This window comes from Capra hircus, chromosome 9, assembly GCF_001704415.2.
Source record: "Capra hircus breed San Clemente chromosome 9, ASM170441v1, whole genome shotgun sequence".
Taxonomy (NCBI): Eukaryota; Metazoa; Chordata; class Mammalia; order Artiodactyla; family Bovidae; genus Capra; species Capra hircus.
In genome coordinates, this window is record NC_030816.1 from 19,262,698 (window position 1) to 19,288,208 (window position 25,511).

The window sequence follows — 25,511 nt, forward strand, 5'->3', positions numbered from 1 at the left end:
GTGATTTTAAGACTTCTCTGTTGGAACTTAGTTTAGGGTGTGGATCTGGAGCTAAAGATCAGGCAGGTCTTGAAGCCATTTAAGAAGAGTTCACCCAAGGATAGCTGATGAGAAGATTGCTGGTAACAAGAGGGATACCAATACTGAATTAACGGAGCCAAGGAACAAAACTGAAAAGGAGGAATCAAAGCATGAGAATAAGGGTGAATAGATATTAGAAAACCACGAAAGCAAATACTTAAAGAGGGTTGGAAGTGCCTCACAATGTCACACAGTGATTAGAGTCAGACTGTGAGGCCTGGAAAGGTCATTCAATCAGGAATGCTCTGAGGACTTTTCTATCATGTCAGTAGAACAGTAGGACAGAAGCTAGACTTAATAGGTTTAATCTGAATCGTAGTGGATGACAGTACTTTTTTAAGACTACATATCAGCGGAAGAGAAGAGGAAAATAAAGTTAGATTCCTTCTTCAACCTGGTACCAAAAAAATCCCAGATGGTCTAAGCACTGAAATGTAATGTTAAATCATGAATATAAATAAAATATGAAAATACCAGGGACAAAAATAAAAGGACAGAGAAGGCCTTTTGAAATATCATGGCAGTGTCATGAATTAAAAACAAAATATTTGTACAGTTAAAACTAAAACTTCTGTATATCAAATTGTGCGTGCATGCTCAGTCGCGTCCTACTCTTTGCGACCCTATGGACTGCGACCCACCAGGCTCCTCCATCCATGGGATTTCCCAGGCAGGAATACTGGAGTGGGTTCCTTCTCCAGGGGATCTTCCCGACCCAAGGACTGAACTTGTGTCTCCTCCATCTCCCGCACTGCAGGGGGATTCTTTACTGTGGAGCCGCCAACAAAACTAAGAGAGGAAAAATGGGGAGGGTGGAATAAATGATTGGCAAACCATGTGAGTAACAGAATTTAAAAGTCTTTAACACCAGAAGACTGTTTACAAAGCAGTAGGAAAAATGCACTGTAGTTTTTTTAAATGGGCTAAAGAAAATACATGGAAAACAATTTTAATACCACTATCATTTGAAAACTGGAAATCAGTAAGATGTCATTTCATTACCATAAAATTAACAATGATTAAGCAAAACATAAGACCATGCAGCATTGATAAGGGTAAAGAAATAAACACCAAAAGCTGCTGATGGGAATATAAAATCATGATTTTCCTGGAAAGGAATTTAGCGGCATGTGTAAAAGCCATAAAGAGGAGAATATACATTCCAGTGTATTGAAGCTAAGGAAATGCTTAAAGATTATTGACAAAATTTTCAGTAGAAATTCAGCAAAAATTACAGAATGGTGGTAAGTGATTAACAGGAGTTCACTACAAGAATAAACTGAAGATAGCTCCCGCAAAGGCCCTGAGACATGAGAAGTTTCTAGGAATTGGAGGGATGCCGGTATAGATGAAGTACAAAAGTAACTATAGTATGATAATACTTATTTAGTTCTATGACCCAGGCATTGTTTCAGTGTATTCTCTCCTTTATACTGTTAAGTCTCAAAATAATCCCATGCAGTAAATACTAGTTACTAAATCACAAAATGTTACGTGACTTGCCCAAGTCGCATAGTAATTGGGTAAAGCCAGAATTCCAATCCTAGCAGTGAAATTTCAGAACTCAATTCTTAGCCACAGTGCCTCTCTTACCCCCGATGAATATCAAAGTGATGGAGAGTTTTGCCAAACCAAGACCAGAGAGTTAGGCAGGAGCTGTGCCGAGGTGCCTTGTAAGCCCCTTGAAAGATTTTAGAAGGTATCCTGAAGAAAACAGAAAGCATTTGGAAGATGCTGGGTACAAATATGTGGACAGTTGCATGGGGGTAGAGCTGACACTCATATTCATACTTGTAATTTTAATAAGTTGACTCTGGAGAGTCATAAAGAATGGATTAGAGAGAAAAGTAAGTGTGGGTAGCTATTACAGGGAGGAGGCTTCTACTCACTGTAATTCCTTCGGTGTGCACGTTGACAAGAAGAATCTGTGTATTGATCTCTGTTGCACGTGACAGAAAGCCCAACTCAAACTGGCCTATGGAAATTTCTTGAGTCGTGTGACTGAAAAGTCCCAGGAGAATGTTAGCATCAGTCACGACCAGATTCAGAACGGAACTTGTTGACACTGGAGCTCAGTTTCTCTTTTTCTGTTGAGTTGGGTTTGCTCTGTTTGTGTGGTAATTCTTCAGTATTATGTGCACATCCTCTTAGGTATATGTGCAACTGGAAATGGCCTTTTTTAGGAGCTCCTTTAAAAGTCCTGAGAGTTCTTTAATCATGTGCCTGCCCCTGACCAGTCCCCATGGTCAGCAGAAGGAGATGACCTTATTTGTTTATGCTTTAGTGAACGTCTCAGTCCTGGAGTTGGGCTGAAGCCCTGCTGAGACCTCCTGGACCCATAGGAAGGATAGATTCCCCTAGCGACAAAAGGAGGTTCTGACAATGAAGGGCAACAGATGTGTTCCATACATACCCAGTTTTATTATATTTGGAAACCAAACTTTAATCAGTTATGTTCTTTGAACGTTTGCGTATTTAGTTGTACAGAATTTTAAAGTTTTTTCCTATTTAAACATATTCATTCTGTCAATAATTAAATTCTTATTTCTTGAACACTCTTTAATTCCTTGTGTAATTACATGAATAGTGTTATTTACAAGTTTTTCTTTATGTATTCCTTCTGTGTATATAACCCTTACTTATCTGGAAACTTTCTGGATTGTGGAAGAACATTATTCTCCACATTGATAGCTTTAGTTGTCCCTTCCTTATTGATTGGTACCTAATATTTGTATGTTGCTTTCTAGTTAAAAAAAAATCTTTTCCCACATAATCCTAGAATTGAATTATTGTAATACGTCTATAAGGCAGGTATTTTTATTGCTATTTTGTATTGACAGACCCAGAACTTGAAACTAGATTTTTTTGCTAAGTTCAGGACTCTTTAACTCTCTTAATAGTCACTTTTCTTACATTCACTCACTTACTGCCGCAAAACACTTTCATGGCAAGCCAGGTCAACACAAACAGTAAAGAAAGAAACTATATGGACTAGGGGAGTGTGACGTAAACACGACAGAAAAATTTTAAAACACTATATATGAAGATTATGTACAAATACACTAGTAAATTTTAAAATTTAGGGAAAACTGATGTCTTTGTATGAAAATTTAAATTTCTGAAATGACTCAAAGTAGTTAAACAGCCTGGCCAAACCGATTATATAGCCAGGAAAGAAACTGAAAAGTCCCGCGTAGACTAAGGAGGCACTAGAGCCAGAGCATTTCAGAGAATGACTTTACCAACTCTTCAAAGAGCAGGTAAGTCTTAGCTATGAAAATGTTTCAGAGCTCAGAAGAACTGAAAGCGCCCGGCTAGTTTTATGATGTTGGCATTCCTTAAAGATACTAACAAGATAGAGTGCTCCCATCACCGCAGTTGCTCGGCATGTCCCTACATCTGCATGGAAAGGAGACAGGAAGTTGGGGACAGGGAATTTCAGGTTAGAGAGGGGTTGAAGGATTTCCAGTTTTCTTTGTATGTATTTACAGTGAGAAATATTCAGGTATCATTTTAAAATTACCAGTTGTCATATCTGTTGAGTTTTGATGGGCTTGGCTATTTTATAAAAATGAGATGTTTTTGTCATAGCCTTTTCCTGTGAAGTAATTTTAAAATATTTTCACTTATTGATTTTAGTTCTCATCACTTGCGGGTATGACTCTGCTTAATTAACACATTGTCTATTAGCTAATTTCAAGAGTGTATAAATTTAACTCAACAGTTTCATGACACAGTTTTTTTTTATGGAAACGCAGAAATCACGGCATACCCTAATTTAAGCTGCATTACCAGCTTATCAATATTGATCAAAATCTATCACTTTTATACATAGATGGAGAACAGGGCTCAAATGAAATATGTGATGCTGTTTTAAAGAGCAATTTTTTAAAATATTTGTATTTAAAAAAATATTTTCCGCCTCAATCTTGGGCATAATCTTTATCCTACTTCAGTTCTTCTTTATAGGTATTTGATTATATGATATAACCAGTAACTCCCAGGAGCTTGAGGTATCCATTTATTTACATGGTTGCCATAACAAAGGGAAATATGGAGGTCTTTTCAAAAAACAACAGGTGAAGACTGTCATGACTGAGTGCTTCTTCCAAATTCATCAAGAAAGATCCACCAGTGAAATTTCATCTAAAGAAAAGACTTTAAGAAACGTGACTGTTTGCTAGTCAGTTACTCTGGGATGTATTAAAAGTACTGTATTTACTTGCAGATTGGCCGCCTCCAAGAAATGGTAAGCAAAAGCGAACAAGGTCTCGGCTCTGCCGAAGGACTCATTGCCAGCCTTCAGGACTCCCAGGAAAGACTTCAGAATGAGCTTGATCTGACTAAAGGGAGGCTGAAGGAGACCAAGGATGCTCTATTAAATGTTGAGGTAATGTCATTATCCTGCTGCTGCTGCTGCTAAGTCGCTTCAGTCGTGTCCGACTCTGTGCGACCCCACAGACGGCAGCCCACCAGGCTCCGCCGTTCCTGGGATTCTCCAGGCAAGAACTCTGGAGTGGGTTGCCATTTCCTTCTCCAGTGCATAAAAGTGAAAAGTGAAAGTGAAGTTGCTCAGTCGTGTCCGACTCTTCATGACCCCATGGACCGCAGCCCACCAGGCTCCTCCATCCATGGGATTTTCCAGGCAAGAGTACTGGAGTGGGGTGCCATTGCCTTCTCCGTTATTATCCTACTATAATCTAAACATCAGTGAGGTAAAAACATGATTTAGTTACTCTGCTTAAAGTTTATTTTAAACATCACATTATATATAGTGTATTCGTTTCCTAGGGCTGACATAGCTAAGTACTGTAAACATGGTGGCTTAAAACAACAGGAATTTATTCTCTCACGGTTCTGAAGGTTGAAAGTTCAAAATCAAGGTGTTCCCAGGGCCATTCTCCCTTTGAAACCTCTAAGGGAGGATCTTTCTTGCCTTTTCCAGCCCCTGGTAGTCGGGTGTTCCTTGGCTGTTGGCAGCACGACTTCAGTCTCCCCTGTATTCTCATGGCATCCTTCCTGTGTCCTTATATCTTCTTGTAAGGATACCTGTTGTATTGGACAAAGGGCATCACCAACTCCAGCCTGACTCCATCTTACCTGATTATATCTTCACTGACCCTATTTCCAAATAACAGCACATTCTGAGGAACTGGGGTGGTAGGACTTCCACATATCTCTTTGGAGACACAATTCAACCCATAATAATATTCAACCCATAATATTAATAGTATGCACAGTTCTCTTAACTGGTAAGAATTTGAACTCTGGTCTATAGCAACTGAGTGATTCTCCGTGACCTACAGATATTGGGAAAGGTTTGTCTTTCCCCTTCAAGTCTCATGAAGCAGAGCAAATATTTAGACTGCCTTAGAAGACAGAGAAATGAATACAACTAGGAGGACAGTAGCTAGAGATTTCTTACTTTGAGTAATTCTGTTCCATTCAACAGAATTGTTGTTGGTGGAAAAAATAATTCCTCGAGGCCGAGTGCTTAGTGAAAACGACAGCTGGCTAAGACTGCTAAATTCAGGTTTCACCATTTACTGCGTACTAGCCAGGTGAACAATTTCAGCAGCAACTTCCTTCCCATAAATCTGGATATGCTCCTCAACAATGCCACAGCAAGTGGGTGATCCAGAAAGGGTCACTGTGATAACAGAAGCTGGGACCAGCATCTCTTCCTTTTCTGTTGCGCCCTGAGAGCGGGTGCACTGCTGGCAGGGGTCACCGGTTGCCAGTGTTGTCCAGACAGGTCGTGTCCAGCCCCACACTCCAGAAAACCACTTGATTCATGCTCCTCTACAGAGATGTCACATATTTCATAGTCTATTAACTATAACATAAACCACTGGACCACTGGTTTGAAGTTACATGATAAAAATAGAAGCCTAAACTTCTCATGATTATTTTAATCAGGTCAGTGAGGTACAGTTATAATGCCTAGGCTTTGAATAGATAGCATACTTTTGATATGAATGGGAATGAATTTTAATAATATATTTGCCTATGTAGTGTGTGTTCAGGTGAAGATAATTGAATTCTTAGATACCTGTGATATAGAAAGCTTAGGTTATTAATTTAATGCTGATTTTAAGTTTTTAAAAATAACTTGTTAGTGTATGAGCCTTAATAAACTATGTCTTGCACAAGGACATTTAAAATTATAAAATGGGTACCATGATTTTATTGTTAAAAAATTGCAAATAATCGTTATAGATAGCGCTATCAATTATTGTCTTGTAAGAATTTAAAAGTTATAATGCAGGCACTCTCCTTACTTGAAATAAGCAGCAGTGACTCTGAAGACTAGTCTTTATTGATAGCTTTTCTTCTTCAGAGTAAGCTAGAACAGGAGAGGCGGCAGCATGAAGGAACAGTGGCTGCCATGAAAGAAGAGGAGAAACTACGAGTGGACAGAATGGCCCATGACCTAGAGATGAAGTGGACTGAAAACCTTAGGTACACTCTCTACTCTCTGATGTCGTCTTACTATACACATATGCAAAAAAAAATGGTTTTCTATTTATATGGCTTACATTATCTCATTGTTTAAGATGTAGTAGCAGCATTTTTTAAGAAGCTCTATTTATTTGGGTGTGCTGGGTCTTAGCTGCAGCAGGTGAACTCTTAAATGTGGCATGCGGGGTCCAGTTCCCTGACCAGGGATCAAACCCAGGCCCTCTGTATTGGGAGCACAGAGTCTTAGCCACTGGATCACCAGGGAGGTCCGTAGTAGCAGCATTTTTAATTTTTCCCATGGTTAAATGTAGAGAAATTAAAGTTCTGTTTTTCTGCTTAAATACAGATAATTTTTTATTTCATTTCCTTAACTATAATATAAGTGAAGTGAAGTCACTCGGTCATGTCCCACTCTTTGCGACCACATGGACTATAGCCTGCCAGGCTCCTCTGTCCATGGGATTCTCCAGACAAGAATACTGGAGTGGGTTGCCATTTCCTTCTCCTGACTATAATATAGGTGGAGAACTAATCTGAAGTCAGAGGACTTATTGTTCTAGAACGTATTCTACCTTCGGTAATTTGATTAATCAGTGATCTTGATAAGTTACCAGTTTACCTTATGGCCCTTAACTTACTGATAAAATAAGCACCTCTTACTCTGAGCCAGCTTTTGAGACAGATTAGTTAAATGCTTAGAAAACCTGCACACAAGCTATAGTGTAGTTATTGAGAGGAAAAATTCTCTTTACAAATTAAACACATTTATTGTGTTTTAGACAAGAGTGTTCCAAACTTCGCGAAGAGTTAAGGCTTCAACATGAAGAGGATAAAAAGTCAGCAATGTCTCAACTTTTGCAGTTAAAAGAGCGAGAGAAAAATGCAGCCAGGGATTCATGGCAGAAGAAAGTAGAAGATCTCTTAAACCAGGTAATTAATAGTCTGTGGAATAGGGAAGATCATTTTCCTTGGCATTTGCTAGCTAAAGAAGTATAAAACGTTGTGTGTTAATTCACTGTATTTTGTTATTTTTTATAGGACTAACTTAAATTTTTTAGATTGTATGATATCAAGGAAATGTTCTTAAACTTAGGAAATAGTGTGCTTAACAATTATGTTATATCTACAGTCCTAAATATTGAGAAGCACTTACAGTTGTTTGGTTTAATATTTGAACTGAACAAATTAAGGATTTTAAATGGAAAAGTTTTAGTTTGAAAGTATAACATCTTTTTCCAAGCCATTAGATACCATTTGGGCAATGGAGGGTAAAATTTATTAGTAAAAGTAATCCCAGTTTCCTAAAACCACTTTCTAGAAGTGAGCAATTTACTTCTTTCTCACCAGCAGGAAGTTGCATGCTATGCTTCAAAGTGACATAAATGTAAGGTGTGGTTTTTCTAAATCTATCTTCTTATGTCAGGCTCGCTTATTTCCAGAGCACCTATAATTAAGCGAATTTGCACAATGTCACTCATTTACACAACTTCTAAATTTATGAATTCTTAACAGTCTTCTGCAAAGCCAATAATTAAATAGGACTGACTGTGTGAGTCACCAGTTGATAAGCAAGTGCAGAACTTGTTAAGAAGCAGCTCAGCAATTTAGTGCCAGAAATCTACTATTATCTTTCTGTTTGTGATCACGATGAATTTCAAAATAAACAGGATAGGCTTTTTTGTAGGATTATTTATTACATAGGTACATACATGCAGTACCTTTCCAGAGTACTTTGAGCCTGCCCATTTGTGACTGGTATTTCCTAGTAACTTACAGTGTTACTCTGGAAAGGGAGTATACCTCCAGGAATATTTATGAGCTTTTGTGAATAAATTTGAAACCTTTGAAACTCACACAAAAATAAGAAAACAGCTCTCACTAAAAGTTGGTCACCGTGTTAGCATTGCGTATTAGTTACCTTCTCTATACTTTTTTACGTCCCTCCTTAGGGATCTAGAGGGACATGTTTTACTGGGTAGAGTGGTAACCCTCCTCTGTGATGTTGTGTACTTAGGAAGGTTTAATTTTACCACATAATCCAATTTACAGTAAAAAGGAAAAACATCCTTAAAAGTCTGCCTGTTTTTCAGTCAATCAGGATCTATTGAGCTACACATTCTCTACCTGGATTTGGCACTGTAAAGAGGGCACACCTCCTCTCCCACCTGTTTTCTATCAGATTATTTAATTCATTATCCATTTACTCAGATTTCTTCCATGCCTCTCTGATATTCTGGTATCCTTGTCTTGTTTTTGTTTTTGTTTTTTGACATCTAGTCTACATTGTTCATTCCCAAGGGGATATAATGCTTTACATCTGGTTCTAGTTCTATGTATTATAATGTATTTTATTACATGTGGCTGCAATTTTTGCCAACTTCACAGAAAAAAATTTTTAATCCGTTTTCAAAGGAGATACCATAAATATCAAGGTAACCAAGAATTAATTGCCTCTAAAGGTGAGGCTGTTCTCTACTGCGTCAGGCCATGAGACCATTTCCAAAATTACAACATCTTCCTTTTTCCCCACTTCTGAAATGTGTAGGGCACACACATTACCGTAGATAAGCTGGCAAATAGCTGTTACATTCAGGATTGTCTACCTGAAGAAAGTTAAGAGAAAACTAAACAGAGGATTTCACATTAAAGTAGAGGTGAGTATTATATTAGAGCGTTCAGTCTTGTCAATATATGAGATGGGACACATTCTTGCAGGACCAGCAGTCTTTTTCATGGAACTTTGTTTTGGATAGTAGACCCTTCCTGGCCCTTTGGATCTTGTTCTGTAGGTTATTTTGGATGGTTTCCTAGAGGCTGTGCTCTGCCGCCTGCTCCACCATTCTCCAGCTGCCTGACGTCTGCTCATCCCTACTCCTCAAAGCTGCCTCCCCTGCCCTGCCCCCTCCAGCTATTTCACTCTGTCACCACCTACACCCTTCCACACCTGGGGAAGACAGACCTGGCTTGGGCTTTGTGAAATTAGGGGAGTACAAAGTGGCAAATAGAACAGGAAACAGTTAGGGCCTAGGCAGAGCATCTGTTGCGAAAGGGTATCAGAGGATCTGTATTTTCACGTGTTTAAGTCATTTTTGAGTAAGCTGAACACAAGTCTACTTTTTGAGCCTTAGCTTACATGTATTTCATCCTACTTAGAGCAAAGAAGAAGTAAAAGGATTCGTCCTTCACATGGGTTTAATTTAAACTCACCCTCATGGCCTACATATCTGAAAAAATGGACATAGACAAGCATGAGAATTTTATTTTTCTTTAGTTCGATGTTTTTTACTTTATGAAAACTTCCAGAAGCTTTTATTTTCATTCTGTGCTCCAATCAGAGCCTAACTTTACATCTTTTAGTCTTCCTTTATTATTTCATTGTGTTCTATTTTTTCTATTCAATGATTATACTTTAGTCCAAAACTAATTTTGCTTCCTGGGCTAATGAGTGTGCATATTTGAATTCCTTTAAAGTAGAAGAAATACAGTCTTATTTTTCTTTAGTTGAAAAATGATTATATAAATTCCTCATTGATCATATTTTCTATTTGTGAGCCTAAACTGTCCTCATTTACTTCTCTATTTCATCTTTTTCAAGGAAGATTTTATTTTGGAATAATAAGGAAGTATGACTTCGTATTCCAGTGCCCCCATTCAGATCAGCGAACTGAGAAATTTGAGAGATACATGGATCATTCAGACATAGAATTATGGAATTCTGTCGTTTAGGTCTGACTCTCCATTTTGAGCTCTGAGATCCCAAGGTCATTTAGCTGGTTGTAGCAATGCATGACACAGTTTTTACCCTCCACATATTTGCAGTCTAATAGGGGAAAGACTTGTGTACAGACCCCTCAGTAAAAGTCACTCCGCTGTAAGTGACTTCACAAACGGTCTGGACTGTTAGTCTGTGGAAGCAGTGGTGTTGGGGTGCCACCAGCTCACCGAGCTGGTTTGCCAGTACCTTCTCAACTCCGTGTTCAGGGTCATCAGGGTCATCGTGGCTTGCAGTCATCCATGGTGAGAGTGTTTACATCCTAGGTATAACAAATGCTACAGATGAGGGCTTCATGTTTCAGAGAGCTGTTAAAACATTTATCAGCATACTACTGGGTAGGAGTATTGAGTTAGAGAAAAGTAATATAGCCCATGTGATTGGGTAACATTTCATTGAGGAGGTCCGCTGTAGTGTGGCTTTTGAATAAGGTGAAGGGGGAACACAAATACTTTTATCCATTTATCAGACATTTATACTCAATGTATACTCAATGTATCAGACAAAAGATACTCAAATTTCCCAGACACTGTAAGGAATACTGAAAAATAACAGGACAATTGGGGAGAGAGATCATTGTGAAAAACTTTGACTTCTAGTCTTGAAAGGTTGTTGTTGAATCACAACGCCGGGATACTTGGCCCCCGGAGGAGAAGAATTCAATCCGGGCCAGAGACGAGGCTTGATCGCTCAGAGCTTTTGTGTAATAAAGTATAAAGGAGATAGAGAAAGCTTCTGACATAGGCATTAGAAGTGGGTAGAAAGAGTACCCCGTTGTTAGTGTTAGCAATGAAGTTATATACTCTCCAATGAATCCGAAGAATCTCTGGAGGTTGCAAAGACCTCACCAGACCTACCCCCATAATTTACATTTTAAGATAACAGAATTAGCCAGAAGGTTTAATCCAGAGACTATCCTCAGGCAGAATACATTGTTATTATATAATCCTTGTAAAGAGCAGGTCTACTCCCATAATTTACAGAATTAGCCAGAAGGTTTAATCCAGAGACTGTCCTCAGGCAGAATACATTGTTGTTATATAATCCTAAGGAGTGTAGAGAAGGAAAAAAAGTTTGTCCTTTCTTCCTCCTTGAGAATTCCAGACCCCTCTCTCCTTGGGGACCCCTAGACTTCTTATCAACCTGCCTAGGAAATGACCCTCTCAGTCTTAGGAGGTCAAAATTTACTCAGTAAGCTATGAGATTCTCTCAAAGGGTTGTGGATAACAGAATAACATGCTGAATTTTTTTTTATTTTAGAAAGCTTAATATTGAAGTGAGGACTAAATGTAGACATCTCAGTATAAATACCTAAATTAAAGTATGTGAAACAGGGCTCTTGAATGCATATGCATCCCTCCATCACCTCAGCCTAAGCCAGACTGCTCCTGCTGGACACTGTCGATCCTTACTGCCTAGCCGTCTAAGCAGTAAGGAATGACCACCTCGTCTCTCGCATGCTGTGCAGCCGACCACCAGCATTTTCTACTGTCCTGCCTTCCAGGTACATCCAGATCTGCTCATGTCTTACCACTTCCTCCACTACCCTTCTGTGCTGCACCTGGAACCTATATTTGGTTTCGTTGCTTCTTCTCTTACCTACCTACAAATTGTTTTTCATCCATCGAAAGTGATACTCTTAAATTATTAATTGGATGATGGTACTGTAATCTTCAGATCCACCAGTGGCTTCGCATCACCTTTGTAGAGTGCGCTCCACACTCTTACTGTGGCCTGCAGGAGCCTCATGATTTGGCCTCTGTCTGCACGGCCAGAGTCATCTGCTGCCACTGTCTCCCTTCGCTTTTTTTTTTTTTTACTTTTATTTATTTATTTTAATTTTTACTTTATTTTACTTTACAGTACTGCATTGGTTTTGCCATACATTGACATGAATCCACCATGGGTGTATACATCCCTTCGCTTTTTACAGCCATACTGGACTACTTGGAGTGGAGTTTCTGGACCACATGCACCAAGCTTAATCCTTCTCAGGGCCTCTGCATCTTCCAATGCTTATGGAATCCACCTTCCCCAGATCTACATGGCTTGTTCCTCAATTTGTTCAATTCTCTGCTCAGATCTTTTTTTCAAAACATGGTTGTTTTTGGCTGAGCGGGGCCTTCACTTCCGAGCAGGCTTCTTCTGGTTAGGTGAGCAGGGGCTGCTCCCTGTCGCAGTGCACAGGCCTCTCGCTGCAGTGGCTTCCCTGGTTGCAGAGCTCAAGCTCTAGGGCTCATGCACTCGGTGGTTGCAGCCCCCAGGCTCTAGAGCACAGGCTCTGTAGTTGTGGTTTATGTTCTTAGTTGCTCCGTGGCATTTGGGATCTTCCTGGACCAGGGATCCAACTCATGTCTCTTGAATTGGCTGGTTGTTTCTTTACCATTGAGCCTCCAGGGAAGCCCTATGCACAGATCTTAATCTTCGAAAAAGATACTTCCCCTGAAATAGCCTCCCTTTGTCACTCGGTGATTCTGCCTTGTGTTTCTTCAAAACATTTGTTACCACATAGCATCATATTGGGAGAAGGCAATGGCACCCCACTCCAGTACTCTTGCCTGGAAAATCCCATGGGCGGAGGAGCCTGGTGGGCTGCAGTCCATGGGGTTGCTAAGAGTCGGACACGACTGAGCGACTTCACTTTCACTTTTCACTTTCATGCATTGGGGAAGGAAATGGCAACCCACTCCAGTGTGCTTGCTGGGAGAATCCCAGGGACGGGGGAGCCTGGTGGGCTGGCGGCTATGGGGTCGCACAGAGTTGGACACGACTGAAGTGACTCAGCAGCAGCAGCAGCATGGTATTGAGTCTCTTTCCTGTTAGAATGGCGTTCCGTGGGCGCTGGTTCTTTGCCTTTGTTGCTCACTGCTGCATCCCAGCAGCTTAAACTGTGCCTAGCTCGCAGGGGTTGCTGAATAAAGAAAACCTGAGTCAGGGCATCCAAAGAGGAAGTTGTTAAATGTATGAAGTACAAATAAGTCCACCCAAGTAGGACCCGAATTAAGTTTATTTCACTGAGAATTACAAGAGAAATCATAAGGGAACAAATTTGATGGAATACTTTGGTAAAGGAGAAGGACATGTTAAAGCTGGCCCAGGATTTAAACAAAGATAACGGAAAGAAGATGATCATCTGAGACAAGAAGGTCAAGACAGACTACTGCACCGAAAGGGGATGGGGTGGTGAGTTTTATATTAGACTTGTTGGTTCTACATTCACAGGATACTTGGGCATTGTTCATGCTCAGTAGGAAAGAACAATGACATGAATAAGAAATGGAGCATCAAAATCAGTGCTGTTGATCAAGAATGACAGAAAAGCCAGTTTAAGGCCGTTGCAGAATGCTTTCTGATTGCTAGATGAGTGTTGTCTAATATGGTAGCAACAAGCCACCTATGACTGCTGAGTACTTGAAGTGAGCTTCATCCAATTTGAGATGTCAGTGTAAAAAATATACTGGGTTTTGAAAATTTAATATAAAAAAAGAATATGGAATGTCTCACTAGCACTTTTTATTTAGTTACATGTTGAGATGCTAGTGCTTGGGATATATTGGGTTAAATATATGCCTAAAAATACTTTTACTTTTTTTAATATGGCTATTAAAATATTAAAGTGACACATGGGTCTCAATTATAGTTCTTGTTAGCACTGGTCTAAACTATTTGGAACACAAAATGTTGCATCAGTTTAGTTCTGTAAGCTCAGTACTCGTTCAGCTGGCTCTTAAGATTTATGTTAGGAAGAAAGAAATTCTCTCTTTAGAAATTGTACTTCTGTCTATTGAAAAGAGATTATATTTTCATCAGTTTTCTGCCCATGTTAAATGAGTAACAATAATACCTCTTAATAAAAGAATGGCTGCAAGCAGATAACTGAGGTAGAGGGGATAGAAAAGGACCCAGAGTTATCACCTCTTCTCAGCTAACTTAGACCATGACCTTGACAGAAGCCCTAAGCAGTGACAGGAGACAAGTGAAGCTGACCTTGAGGGTTCGGAATCCTCTCCTGAGAAATCAGGAGAACAGGAAACTATGTGAAAGAAACATCAGGGATTCAGCCTGGACCCTGGGAAAAGAGAACAAAGAGATGGAACTGTGATATCTATACCTAGCTTAAAGAAGATGTGGTAAAATACTGGGTAGTTTTGGCTATAGGCTTTTTGTAGATCAGCATGCAGATGACACCACCCTTATGGCAGAAAGTGAAGAGGAACTAGAGAGCCTCTTGATGAAAGTGAAAGAGGAAAGTGAAAAAGTTGGCTTAAAGCTCAACATTCAGAAAACGAAGATTATGGCATCTGGTCCCATCACTTCATGGCAAACAGATGGGGAAACAGTAGCTGACTTTATTTTTCTGGGCTCCAAAATCACAGAAGATGGTGACTGCAGCCATGAAATTAAAAGATGCTTACTCCTTGGAAGAAAAGTTATGACCAACCTAGACAGCATATTAAAAAGCAGAGCTATTACTTTGCCAACAAAGGTCTGTCTAGTCAAGGCTATGGTTTTTCCAGTAGTCATGTATGGATGTGAGAGGTGAACTACAAAGAAAGCTGAGCACCAAAGAATTGATGCTTTTTTTTTTTTTTTTTTTTTTTTTAACTTCACATTTTTATTTTTTTTTTAATTTTTTTTAATTTTTTATTTATTTATTTTTTTTTTAAATTTTAAAAGCTTAAATTCTTACATGCGTTCCCAAACATGAACCCCCCTCCCACCTCCCTCCCCACAACATCTCTCTGGGTCATCCCCATGCACCTGCCCCAAGCAAGCTGCACCCTACGTCAGACATGGACTGGCGATTCAATTCTTACATGACAGTATACATGTTAGAATTCCCATTCTCCCAAATCGTCCCACCCTCTCCCTCTCCCTCTGAGTCCAAAAGTCCGTTATACACATCTGTGTCTTTTTTCCTGTCTTGCATACAGGGTCGTCATTGCCATCTTCCTAAATTCCATATATATGTGTTAGTATACTGTATTGGTGTTTTTCTTTCTGGCTTACTTCACTCTGTATAATTGGCTCCAGTTTCATCCATCTCATCAGAACTGATTCAAATGAATTCTTTTTAACGGCTGAGTAATACTCCATTGTGTATATGTACCACAGCTTTCTTATCCATTCATCTGCTGATGGACATCTAGGTTGTTTCCATGTCCTGGCTATTATAAACAGTGCTGCGATGAACATTGGGGTACATGTGTCTCTTTCAATTCTGGTTTCCTCCGTGTGTATGCCCAGAAGTGGGATTGCTGGGTCATAAGGTAGTTCTATTTGCAATTTTTTAAGGAATCTCCAGACTGTTCTCCATAGTGGCTGTACTAGTTTGCATTCCCACCAACAGTGTAGGAGGGTTCCCTTTTCTCCACACCCTCTCCAGCATTTATTGCTTGCAGATTTTTGGATCGCAGCCATTCTGACTGGTGTGAAGTGGTACCTCATTGTGGTTTTGATTTGCATTTCTCTAATAATGAGTGATGTTGAGCATCTTTTCATGTGTTTGTTAGCCATCCGTATGTCTTCTTTGGAGAAATGTCTATTTAGTTCTTTGGCCCATTTTTTGATTGGGTCGTTTATTTTTCTGGAATTGAGCTGCAGAAGTTGCTTGTATATTTTTGAGATTAGTTGTTTGTCAGTTGTTTCATTTGCTATTATTTTCTCCCATTCTGAAGGCTGTCTTTTCACCTTGCTTATATTTTCCTTTGTTGTACAGAAGCTTTTAATTTTAATTAGATCCCATTTGTTTATTTTTGCTTTTATTTCCAGAATTCTGGGAGGTGGATCATAGAGGATCCTGCTGTGATTTATGTCTGAGAGTGTTTTGCCTATGTTCTCCTCTAGGAGTTTTATAGTTTCTGATCTTACATTTAGATCTTTAATCCATTTTGAGTTTATTTTTGTGTACGGTGTTAGAAAGTGATCTAGTTTCATTCTTTTACAAGTGGTTGACCAGTTTTCCCAGCACCACTTGTTAAAGAGATTGTCTTTACTCCATTGTATATTCTTGCCTCCTTTGTCAAAGATAAGGTGTCCATATGTGTGTGGATTTATCTCTGGGCTTTCTATTTTGTTCCATTGATCTATATGTCTGTCTTTGTGCCAGTACCATACTGTCTTGATGACTGTGGCTTTGTAGTAGAGCCTGAAGTCAGGCAAGTTGATTCCTCCAGTTCCATTCTTCTTTCTCAAGATTGCTTTGGCTATTCGAGGTTTTTTGTGTTTCCATACAAATCTTGAAATTATTTGTTCTAGTTCTGTGAAAAATGTGGCTGGTAGCTTGACAGGGATTGCATTAAATTTGTAAATTGCTTTGGGTAGTATACTCATTTTCACTATATTGATTCTTCCGATCCATGAACATGGTATATTTCTCCATCTATTAGTGTCCTCTTTGATTTCTTTCATCAGTGTTTTATAGTTTTCTATATATAGGTCTTTAGTTTCTTTAGGTAGATATATTCCTAAGTATTTTATTCTTTTCGTTGCAATGGTGAATGGAATTGTTTCCTTAATTTCTTTTTCTACTTTCTCATTATTCGTGTATAGGAATGCAAGGGATTTCCGTGTGTTGATTTTATATCCTGCAACTTTACTATATTCATTGATTAGGTCTAGTAATTTTCTGGTGGAGTCTTTAGGGTTTTCCATGTAGAGGATCATGTCATCTGCAAACAGTGAGAGTTTTACTTCTTCTTTTCCAATTTGGATTCCTTTTATTTCTTTTTCTGCTCTGATTGCTGTGGCCAAAACTTCCAGAACTATGTTGAATAGTAGCGGTGAAAGTGGACACCCTTGTCTTGTTCCTGACTTTAGGGGGAATGCTTTCAATTTTTCACCATTGAGGATAATGTTTGCTGTGGGTTTGTCATATATTGCTTTTATTATGTTGAGGTATGTTCCTTCTATTCCTGCTTTCTGGAGAGTTTTTATCATAAATGGATGTTGAATTTTGTCAAAGGCTTTCTCTGCAGGATTTCTCTATTGAGATAATCATATGGTTTTTATTTTTCAATTTGTTAATGTGGTGAATTACATTGATTGATTTGCGGATATTGAAGAATCCTTGCATCCCTGGGATAAAGCCCACTTGGTCATGGTGTATGATCTTTTTAATGTGTTGTTGGATTCTGATTGCTAGAATTTTGTTGAGGATTTTTGCATCTATGTTCATCAGTGATATTGGCCTGTAGTTTTCCTTTTTTGTGACATCTTTGTCAGGTTTTGGTATTAGGGTGATGGTGGCCTCATAGAATGAGTTTGGAAGTTTACCTTCCTCTGCAATTTTCTGGAAGAGTTTGAGGAGGATAGGTGTTAGCTCTTCTCGAAATTTTTGGTAGAATTCAGCTGTGAAGCCGTCTGGACCTGGGCTTTTGTTTGCTGGAAGATTTCTGATTACCATTTCAATTTCTGTGCTTGTGATGGGTCTGTTAAGATTTTCTATTTCTTCCTGGTTCAGTTTTGGAAAATTGTACTTTTCTAAGAATTTGTCCATTTCTTCCACGTTGTCCATTTTATTGGCATACAACTGCTGATAGTAGTCTCTTATGATCCTTTGTATTTCTGTGTTGTCTGTTGTGATCTCTCCATTTTCATTTCTAATTTTATTGATTTGATTTTTCTCTCTTTGCTTCTTGATGAGTCTGGCTAATGGTTTGTCAATTTTATTTATCCTTTCAAAGAACCAGCTTTTGGCTTTGTTAATTTTTGCTATGGTCTCTTTTGTTTCTTTTGCATTTATTTCTGCCCTAATTTTTAAGATTTCTTTCCTTCTACTAACTCTGGGGTTCTCCAACTCTTCCTTTTCTAGTTGCTTTAGTTGCAGAGTTAGGTTATTCATTTGACTTTTTTCTTGTTTCTTGAGGTATGCCTGTATTGCTATGAACTTTCCTCTTAGCACTGCTTTTATAGTGTCCCACAGGTTTTGGGTTGTTGTGTTTTCATTTTCATTAGTTTCTATGCATATTTTGATTTCTTTTTTGATTTCTTCTGTGATTTGTTGGTTATTCAGAAGTGTGTTGTTCAACCTCCATATGTTGGAATTTTTAATAGTTTTTCTCCTGTAATTGAGATCTAATCTTAATGCATTATGGTCAGAAAAGATGCTTGGAATGATTTCGATTTTTTTGAATTTATCAAGTTTAGATTTATGGCCCAGGATGTGATCTATCCTGGAGAAGGTTCCATGAGCACTTGAAAAAAAAGTGAAATTCATTGTTTTGGGGTGAAATGTCCTATAGATATCAATTAGGTCTAACTGATCTAATGTATCATTTAAAGTTTGCGTTTCTTTGTTAATTTTCTGTTTAGTTGATCTGTCCATAGGTGTGAGTGGGGTATTAAAGTCTCCCACTATTATTGTGTTATTGTTGATTTCCCCTTTCATACTTGTTAGCATTTGTCTTACATATTGCGGGGCTCCTATATTGGGGGCATATATATTTATAATTGTTATATCTTCTTCTTGGATTGTTCCTTTGATCATTATGTAGTGGCCTTCTTTGTCTCTTTTCACAGCCTTTGTTTTAAAGTCTATTTTATCGGATATGAGTATTGCCACTCCTGCTTTCTTTTGGTCTCTATTTGCGTGGTATATCTTTTTCCAGCCCTTCACTTTCAGTCTGTATGTGTCCCTTGTTTTGAGGTGGGTCTCTTGTAAGCAGCATATAGAGGGGTCTTGTTTTTGTATCCATTCGGCCAGTCTCTGTCTTTTGGTTGGGGCGTTCAACCCATTTACGTTTAAGGTAATTATTGATAAGTGTGATCCCGTTACCATTTACTTTATTGTTTTGGGTTCGAGTTTATACACCCTTTTCGTGTTTCCTGTCTAGAGAATATCCTTTAGAATTTGTTGGAGAGCTGGTTTGGTGGTGCTGAATTCTCTCAGCTTTTGCTTGTCTGTAAAGCTTTTGATTTCTCCTTCATATTTGAATGAGATCCTTGCTGGGTACAGTAATCTGGGCTGTAGGTTATTGTCTTTCATCACTTTAAGTATGTCTTGCCATTCCCTCCTGGCCTGAAGAGTTTCTATTGAAAGATCAGCTGTTATCCTAATAGGAATCCCCTTGTGTGTTATTTGTTGTTTTTCCCTTGCTGCTTTTAATATTTGTTCTTTGTGTTTGATCTTTGTTAATTTGATTAATATGTGTCTTGGGGTGTTTCGCCTTGGGTTTATCCTATTTGGAACTCTCTGTGTTTCTTGTACTTGGGTGATTATTTCCTTCCCCATTTTAGGGAAGTTTTCAACTATTATCTCCTCAAGGATTTTCTCATGATCTTTCTTTCTGTCTTCTTCTTCTGGGACTCCTATAATTCGAATGTTGGAGCGTTTCATATTGTCCTGGAGGTCTCTGAGATTGTCCTCATTTCTTTTAATTCGTTGTTCTTGTTTCCTCTCTGATTCATTTATTTCTACCATTCTATCTTCTATTTCACTAATCCTATCTTCTGCCTCCGTTATTCTACTAATTGTTGCCTCCAGAGTGTTTCTGATCTCATTTATTGCATTATTCATTATATTTTGACTCTTTTTTATTTCTTCTAGGTCCTTGTTAAACCTTTCTTGCATCTTCTCAATCCTTGTCTCTAGCCTATTTATCTGTGATTCCATTTTGATTTCAAGATTTTGGATCATTTTCACTATCAATATTCGGAATTCCTTCTCCGGTAGATTCCCTACTTCTTCCACTTTTGTTTGGTTTGGTGGGCAACTCTCCTGTTCCTTTACCTGCTGTGTATTCCTCTGTCTCTTCATCTTGGTTATATTGCTGCATTTGGGGTGGCCTTTTTATATTCTGGGAATTTGTGGAGTTCTCTTTATTATGGAGCTTCCTCACTTTGGGTGGGGTTCTATCAGTGGCTTGTCAAGGTTTCCTGGTTAGGGAGGCTTGTGTTGGAGTTTTGGTGGGTGGAGCTGGGTTTCTTCTCTCTGGAGTGCAATGGAGTGACCCGTAATGGGTTACGAGACATCAAAGGTTTTGGGATAATTTTGAGCTGCCTGTATATTGAAGCTCAGGGGAGTGTTCCTGTGTTGCTGGAGAATTTGCGTGGTATGTCTTGTTTTGGAATTTGTTGGCCCTTAGGTGGAACTTGGTTTCGGTGTAGGTATGAAGGCATTAGATGGGCTCCTATTGCTTAATGTTCCCTGAATTCAAGAGTTCTCTAATGTTTTCAGGCTTTGGATTTAAGCCTCCTGCTTCTGGTTTTCAGTTTTATTTTTACAGTAGCCTCTAGACTTCTCCATCTATACAGCACTGATGATAAAACATCTAGGTTAAAGATGAAAAGTTTCTCCACATTGAGGGACACTCAGAGGGGTTCACTGAGTTATAAGGAGAAGAGAAGATGGAGGGGGTAGTTAGAGGTAACTGGAATGAGATGCGGTGAGATCAAAAGAGAAGAGAGCAAGCTAGCCAGTAGTCACTTCCTTATGTGCGCTCTATAGTCTGGACCGCTCAGAGGTATTTACAGAGTTATACGGGGAAGAGGAGAGGGAGGAAGTAGACAGAGGTGACCAGGAGGATCAGAGAGAGGAATGAGTAGGAGAGAGACAAATCCTGCCAGTAACCTGTTCCTTAGGTGTTCTCCACTGTCTGGAACACACAGAGATTCACAGAGTTGGATAGAGGAGAGATGGGGGAGAAAAGAGACAGAGGCCACCTGGTGGAGAAAAAGGAGAGTCCAGAGGAGGAGAGAGTGGTCAAGCCAGTAATCTCGCTCTCAGGTAAACTGGGATAGTGAAGTTTGGGTTTTTAAATGTACAAAATTGACCACAAAAACCTAAGAGCAAAGATTAAAAATCTAGAGTAGAGGTTGGATTTTCAAAGATACAATATTAGAGAGAAGCAGAAGGAAAAAGGAAGAAAGAAAGAAAAAAAAAAAAAAGAAAGAAAAAGAATTATTAAAAAACAAACAAACAAACAATCAAGAAAAAAAAAAAAAGCCATCAACAACCATCCAAAGACTGTATATGGTGTTTGCCTTAAAAAAAAAAAAAAAGAAAAAAAGTCTTTTTAAAACAAACAAAAATATAGTAATAATAGGTTATAGAAATAAAAATTAGAGGAGAAATAGAAGACTTAACAATTAAAAAAAAGTTAGAAAAAAAAGCAAAAAAAAAAAAAAAAAAAAAAAAGGAATGATTTTAAAAATATCTGGCCCTTTCTGGTGTAATGGGCCGTGTGGGATCACTTCCAAGGTGGTTCCCTCTGTTTAACTTCTTCTGTTTGCTGGCTTTTTAGGCTCACTAGTTTAGTTGCGCTGTGAGGAGGGGGGCTGCTGCTAACAAATAGCACTGTCGTGTGCACGCAGTATCTCTGCCCGGCTTGACCTGTCCTTTCTCGCGGCGCACAAACCGCTCCAGCTCTAGGATGCTCAGCCGGGAACCGTCTGGGGCCGGCCCTAGGCTGCGTGCACTTCCCCGGTCCAAGCCGCTCAGGTTCGGCGCTCAGGCAGCCCTCAGAGGCACAGATTCGGCTGGAACTGCGCTTTGTGCCCTTCCCAGTTCCGAGTAGCTCAGGAGTTTGGCGAGCGCGATCGCCGCGGCTTGTCACCTTTTCTGCCGCTGCTGCTCAGCTTTCTGGGCGGACCGCTGGCGCACCCCGTGCAGTAGATTGTGACTGTCCAGCACCCCCAGAAGTCTTAGCAAAGGAGCTTGCTTGCAGTTAGGTCCCGAGTCTGCAATTGCCCCTTTCCAGTCCTTACGGCTCTGGCTGCCTGTCCCCGGCGGGGGATGCTCTGCAGCCGGCTTTTCCCGTTCCGTCCTTTGTTCTGTGCTCGGTCCTGGCGGTGTCTTATGTTCGAGCTTTTCGCGTGGTAGCTATCCCACAGTCTGGTTTGCTAGCCCAAGTTAGATCGTTATGGTTGCGCGTGGGGCGTTCCTGCCCGATTCTTACAAAGCACTGCAGCCCGCGCCTCCCGCGCGTCCCTACCCTGCCCCCGCTTCCCAATGGCGGATGCAGGCGTCTGTGCTGCTTTTCCGCTGGGGGAGTTACTGTTGGGCTTGTAATCTGTTGGTTTTAATTATTTGTCTATTTTTCCTTCCTGTTATGTTGCCCTCTGTGTTTCCAAGGCTCGCCACAGACTCGGCAGGGAGAGTGTTTCCTGGTGTTTGGAAACCTCTCTTCTTAAAATTCCCTTCCCGGGACGGGCTTCCCTTCCCGGGACGGAGCTCCCTCCCCACCTCCTTTGTCTCCTTTTCGTCTTTTATATTTTTTCCTACCTGTTTTTGAAGACAATGATCTGCTTTTCTGGTTGCCTGATGTCCTCTGCCAGCCTACAGAAGTTGTTTTGTGAAGTTTGCTCGGCGTTGAAATGTTCTTTTGAGGAATTTGTGAGGGAGAAAGTGGTCTTGCCGTCCTATTCCTCCGCCATCTTTCCCTCTCCCCCAGAATTGATGCTTTTGAACAGTGGTGTTGGAGAAGACTCTTGAGAGTCCCTTGGACTGCAAGGCGATCCAAGCAGTCCATCCTAAAGGAGATCAGTCCTGGGTGTTCATTGGAAGGACTGATGTTGAAGCTTAAAACTCCAATACTTTGGCTACCTGATACAAAGAGCTGACTCACTGGAAAAGACCCTGATGCTGGGAAAGATTGAGGGCAGGAGGAGAAGGGGATGACAGAGGATGAGATGGTTGGATGGCATCACCGACTCAATGGATATGGGTTTGGGTGAACTCCGAGAGTTGGTGATGGACAGGGAGGCCTGGCGTGCTGCGGTTCATGGGGTCACAAAGAGTCGGACACAAATGAGCAACTGAACTGAACATAGCATGCAGGATCTTAGTTCCCTGACCAAGGATTGAACCCTTCCCCACACTGGGAGTGTGTATTCTTAACCACTGGACTACCAGGAAAGTTCCCACCTGCCCCCCGAGTAGTTTTAACGTGTATTGAGTGTGTGTATGTGTATGTCTGTTCTGCAAAATACTGCACTGGGACTGTGATGAAATGCAGAACAGCCTATGTGTTCACAGGCACTAAGGCTCAGAAGACACTTGAAAAATATTAAGAACTTCTAGATAGCACTGTAATAATAAATGCATTTATTTCTATTTCCTATGGCAAGATACCAAAAATAATTACAATACTTTGGATTTGAAAACATTCAGTAGATATATGATTATAAAGTTAAAGACCTCGCCTCTGAGAAGTGTTAAAATTATCTAACATTACATTCTCTTCACTTTAATTTCATTGAAAAGCCTGTTATTACTGATTTAGTTTAAATATGAAATAATTGCTCATGACCTTCTAAATTTTTTGTTTCAGGAGAATTATTAAAGTTCCGATTCCTACTTCTAATCTTAGGTTTATTGGTTGCTTTTCTCTAGATGTTAGTATACTTGAAAATAATATTGGAGAAAACTTTCCATAATTTAAGAAAGTACAGTGTTATATGTTAAAAACTTAATTTTGGAATATTTTATTAAGATTTAACATATTTTACTTGAATGCAGTGTTAGATTAATGTAGATATTATTTCAAGGAATTTAGAAATTTAGCAAGTGACATTTCTGTTAGTAAAGAAAATTCTATTGTCAGAATAAAAATTTTTGACATATGTTAAAAATTCAGTATTTCTGATATGCTAGGCACTGTGACAGACCAGTAACAGGGCTGTCTTACTTCCCTTTGTTTATAATCTAAAAAAGAAGGCAAACAGAAGTGGCACATTAATTCATTACAACCGTAATGTTGTATGGGGAAGGCTTCTCTAAGTGCAGCATCTTCTACCTGGAAGAGAAGCAGAATCAGGCCAAGAGAAGAAGGAGAACAGCGTTCTGGGCAGAGGGGGAAGTATGTGCAAAGGTCCTCAGGCAGCCTCCAAATACCTATATTCTGGGGAATAGAGAGCTAGGAAGATGGGGGAGGTAGGCAGCAGGGTCAGATAACATGGGTTCTTGTTTGCCTTGTGGAGATTTCATCTAAAGTACCATGACGAGCCACTGAAAGGTTTTAGGCAGGGTTTGATGAATTTAACACATTCCGATATTAAAGTTTGAAAACTCTGACCGCAGTACAGAGAATAGACCAGAGTAGGACATATATTGTTTCCCTCTTGGCAGTCTTTCTGTTCAGATTAATACAGATATTTAGTATACTCATTAGTTCGCTTCTCTGAGGGAATACATTTCTAAGTCTTAGATTCTGCTGGCTTCTGTCAACAGGATATCTGCAAGATATCTATGTTCTTTTCTAAATAACTTCTTTTTGTTATTTAAAAGTTTCTCATTACTTCTTATGTTACTTTGGGGAAGGGGAAAAGGTAGAGAGTAGTAAGATCTAACTCAGTAATAAAAGTCCATGTCATTCATTTAGTCTTTTAATAAACGCTGATTGACCATTTAACTCTTTGCCAGGTACTAAGTTTGGCACTTTGGATGCAAAATATGAACAAGCCATGGTCCTCTAAAAGCTTGTCCTTCAGTGTGTGCATGCTAAGTCTCTTCCATCCTGTGGACCATACCCCACCAGGCTTCTCTGTCCATGGTGATTCTCCAGGCAAGAACACTGGTGTGGGTTCCCATACCCTCCTCCAGGGGATCTCCCTGACCCAGGGATTGAACCCCCATCTCTTACATCTCCTGCATTAGTAGACAGCTTCTTTACCACTAGTACCACCTGGGAAGCCCTGTAATTCAGTGGGTTTCAATATTTATATACCAGTACATTTGTCAAGTGCTAACATCTGTCAATAAAAACCTTGTGCTATTTTCTAAATGAATAAACTGAGAATTAGAACAGTAAGATTACTCCTAAGAGCATAGTTTTCTTATGTACAAAGCTGTAAACTTCTCATTAAGCGCAGCAACTTTTTCAGTTATTTTCAGTTTTTCTTCCTTACTTATAATGGCTGAAAGTCTGATTATATTCATCCATCAAGACCAGAAATCCTGAAACACCTTAATAAGCCTTTCTGTGCTGAAATATCCAAGTGCTCTAATGAGCTGAAGAGGACCTCTTAAGGCCCTTTTCAGTCATCTCAAAAACTAACAAGTATCTTAAGATGCTTTAAAGGAAATTGACTTAATATAGCATTAATTTTTCTTAACGTGGATCCTGCTCATGTAGAATACTTGCCAAATAATATATTTGCATACAGATTTTTAGTTCATCCAGTATTCTCTCAAACACTTACTGGGGGGACTCTCAGCCCATTCTGTGTTTTAAATATCATCTATAGGTCATGCACG

The 25,511-nt window shown here is 39.5% G+C and overlaps 1 protein-coding gene across 8 annotated transcripts in view; it reads left to right on the forward strand.

The window, feature by feature from the left end:
- The window catches only part of FAM184A (family with sequence similarity 184 member A), a 161,991-nt gene that overhangs the window by 101,248 nt on the left and 35,232 nt on the right, over nt 1-25,511 (forward strand). For all 8 annotated transcript variants that reach the window (XR_001918521.1, XM_018053008.1, XM_018053010.1 and 5 more), the window contains exons 7-9: nt 4,310-4,471; nt 6,422-6,543; nt 7,323-7,473. Coding sequence is in view for 7 of the 8 variants with exons in the window: in XM_018053008.1 (XP_017908497.1) it covers nt 4,310-4,471; nt 6,422-6,543; nt 7,323-7,473 (435 nt within the window). In the remaining variant the exon portion in view is untranslated. The remainder of the gene's footprint in view (nt 1-4,309; nt 4,472-6,421; nt 6,544-7,322; nt 7,474-25,511) is intronic.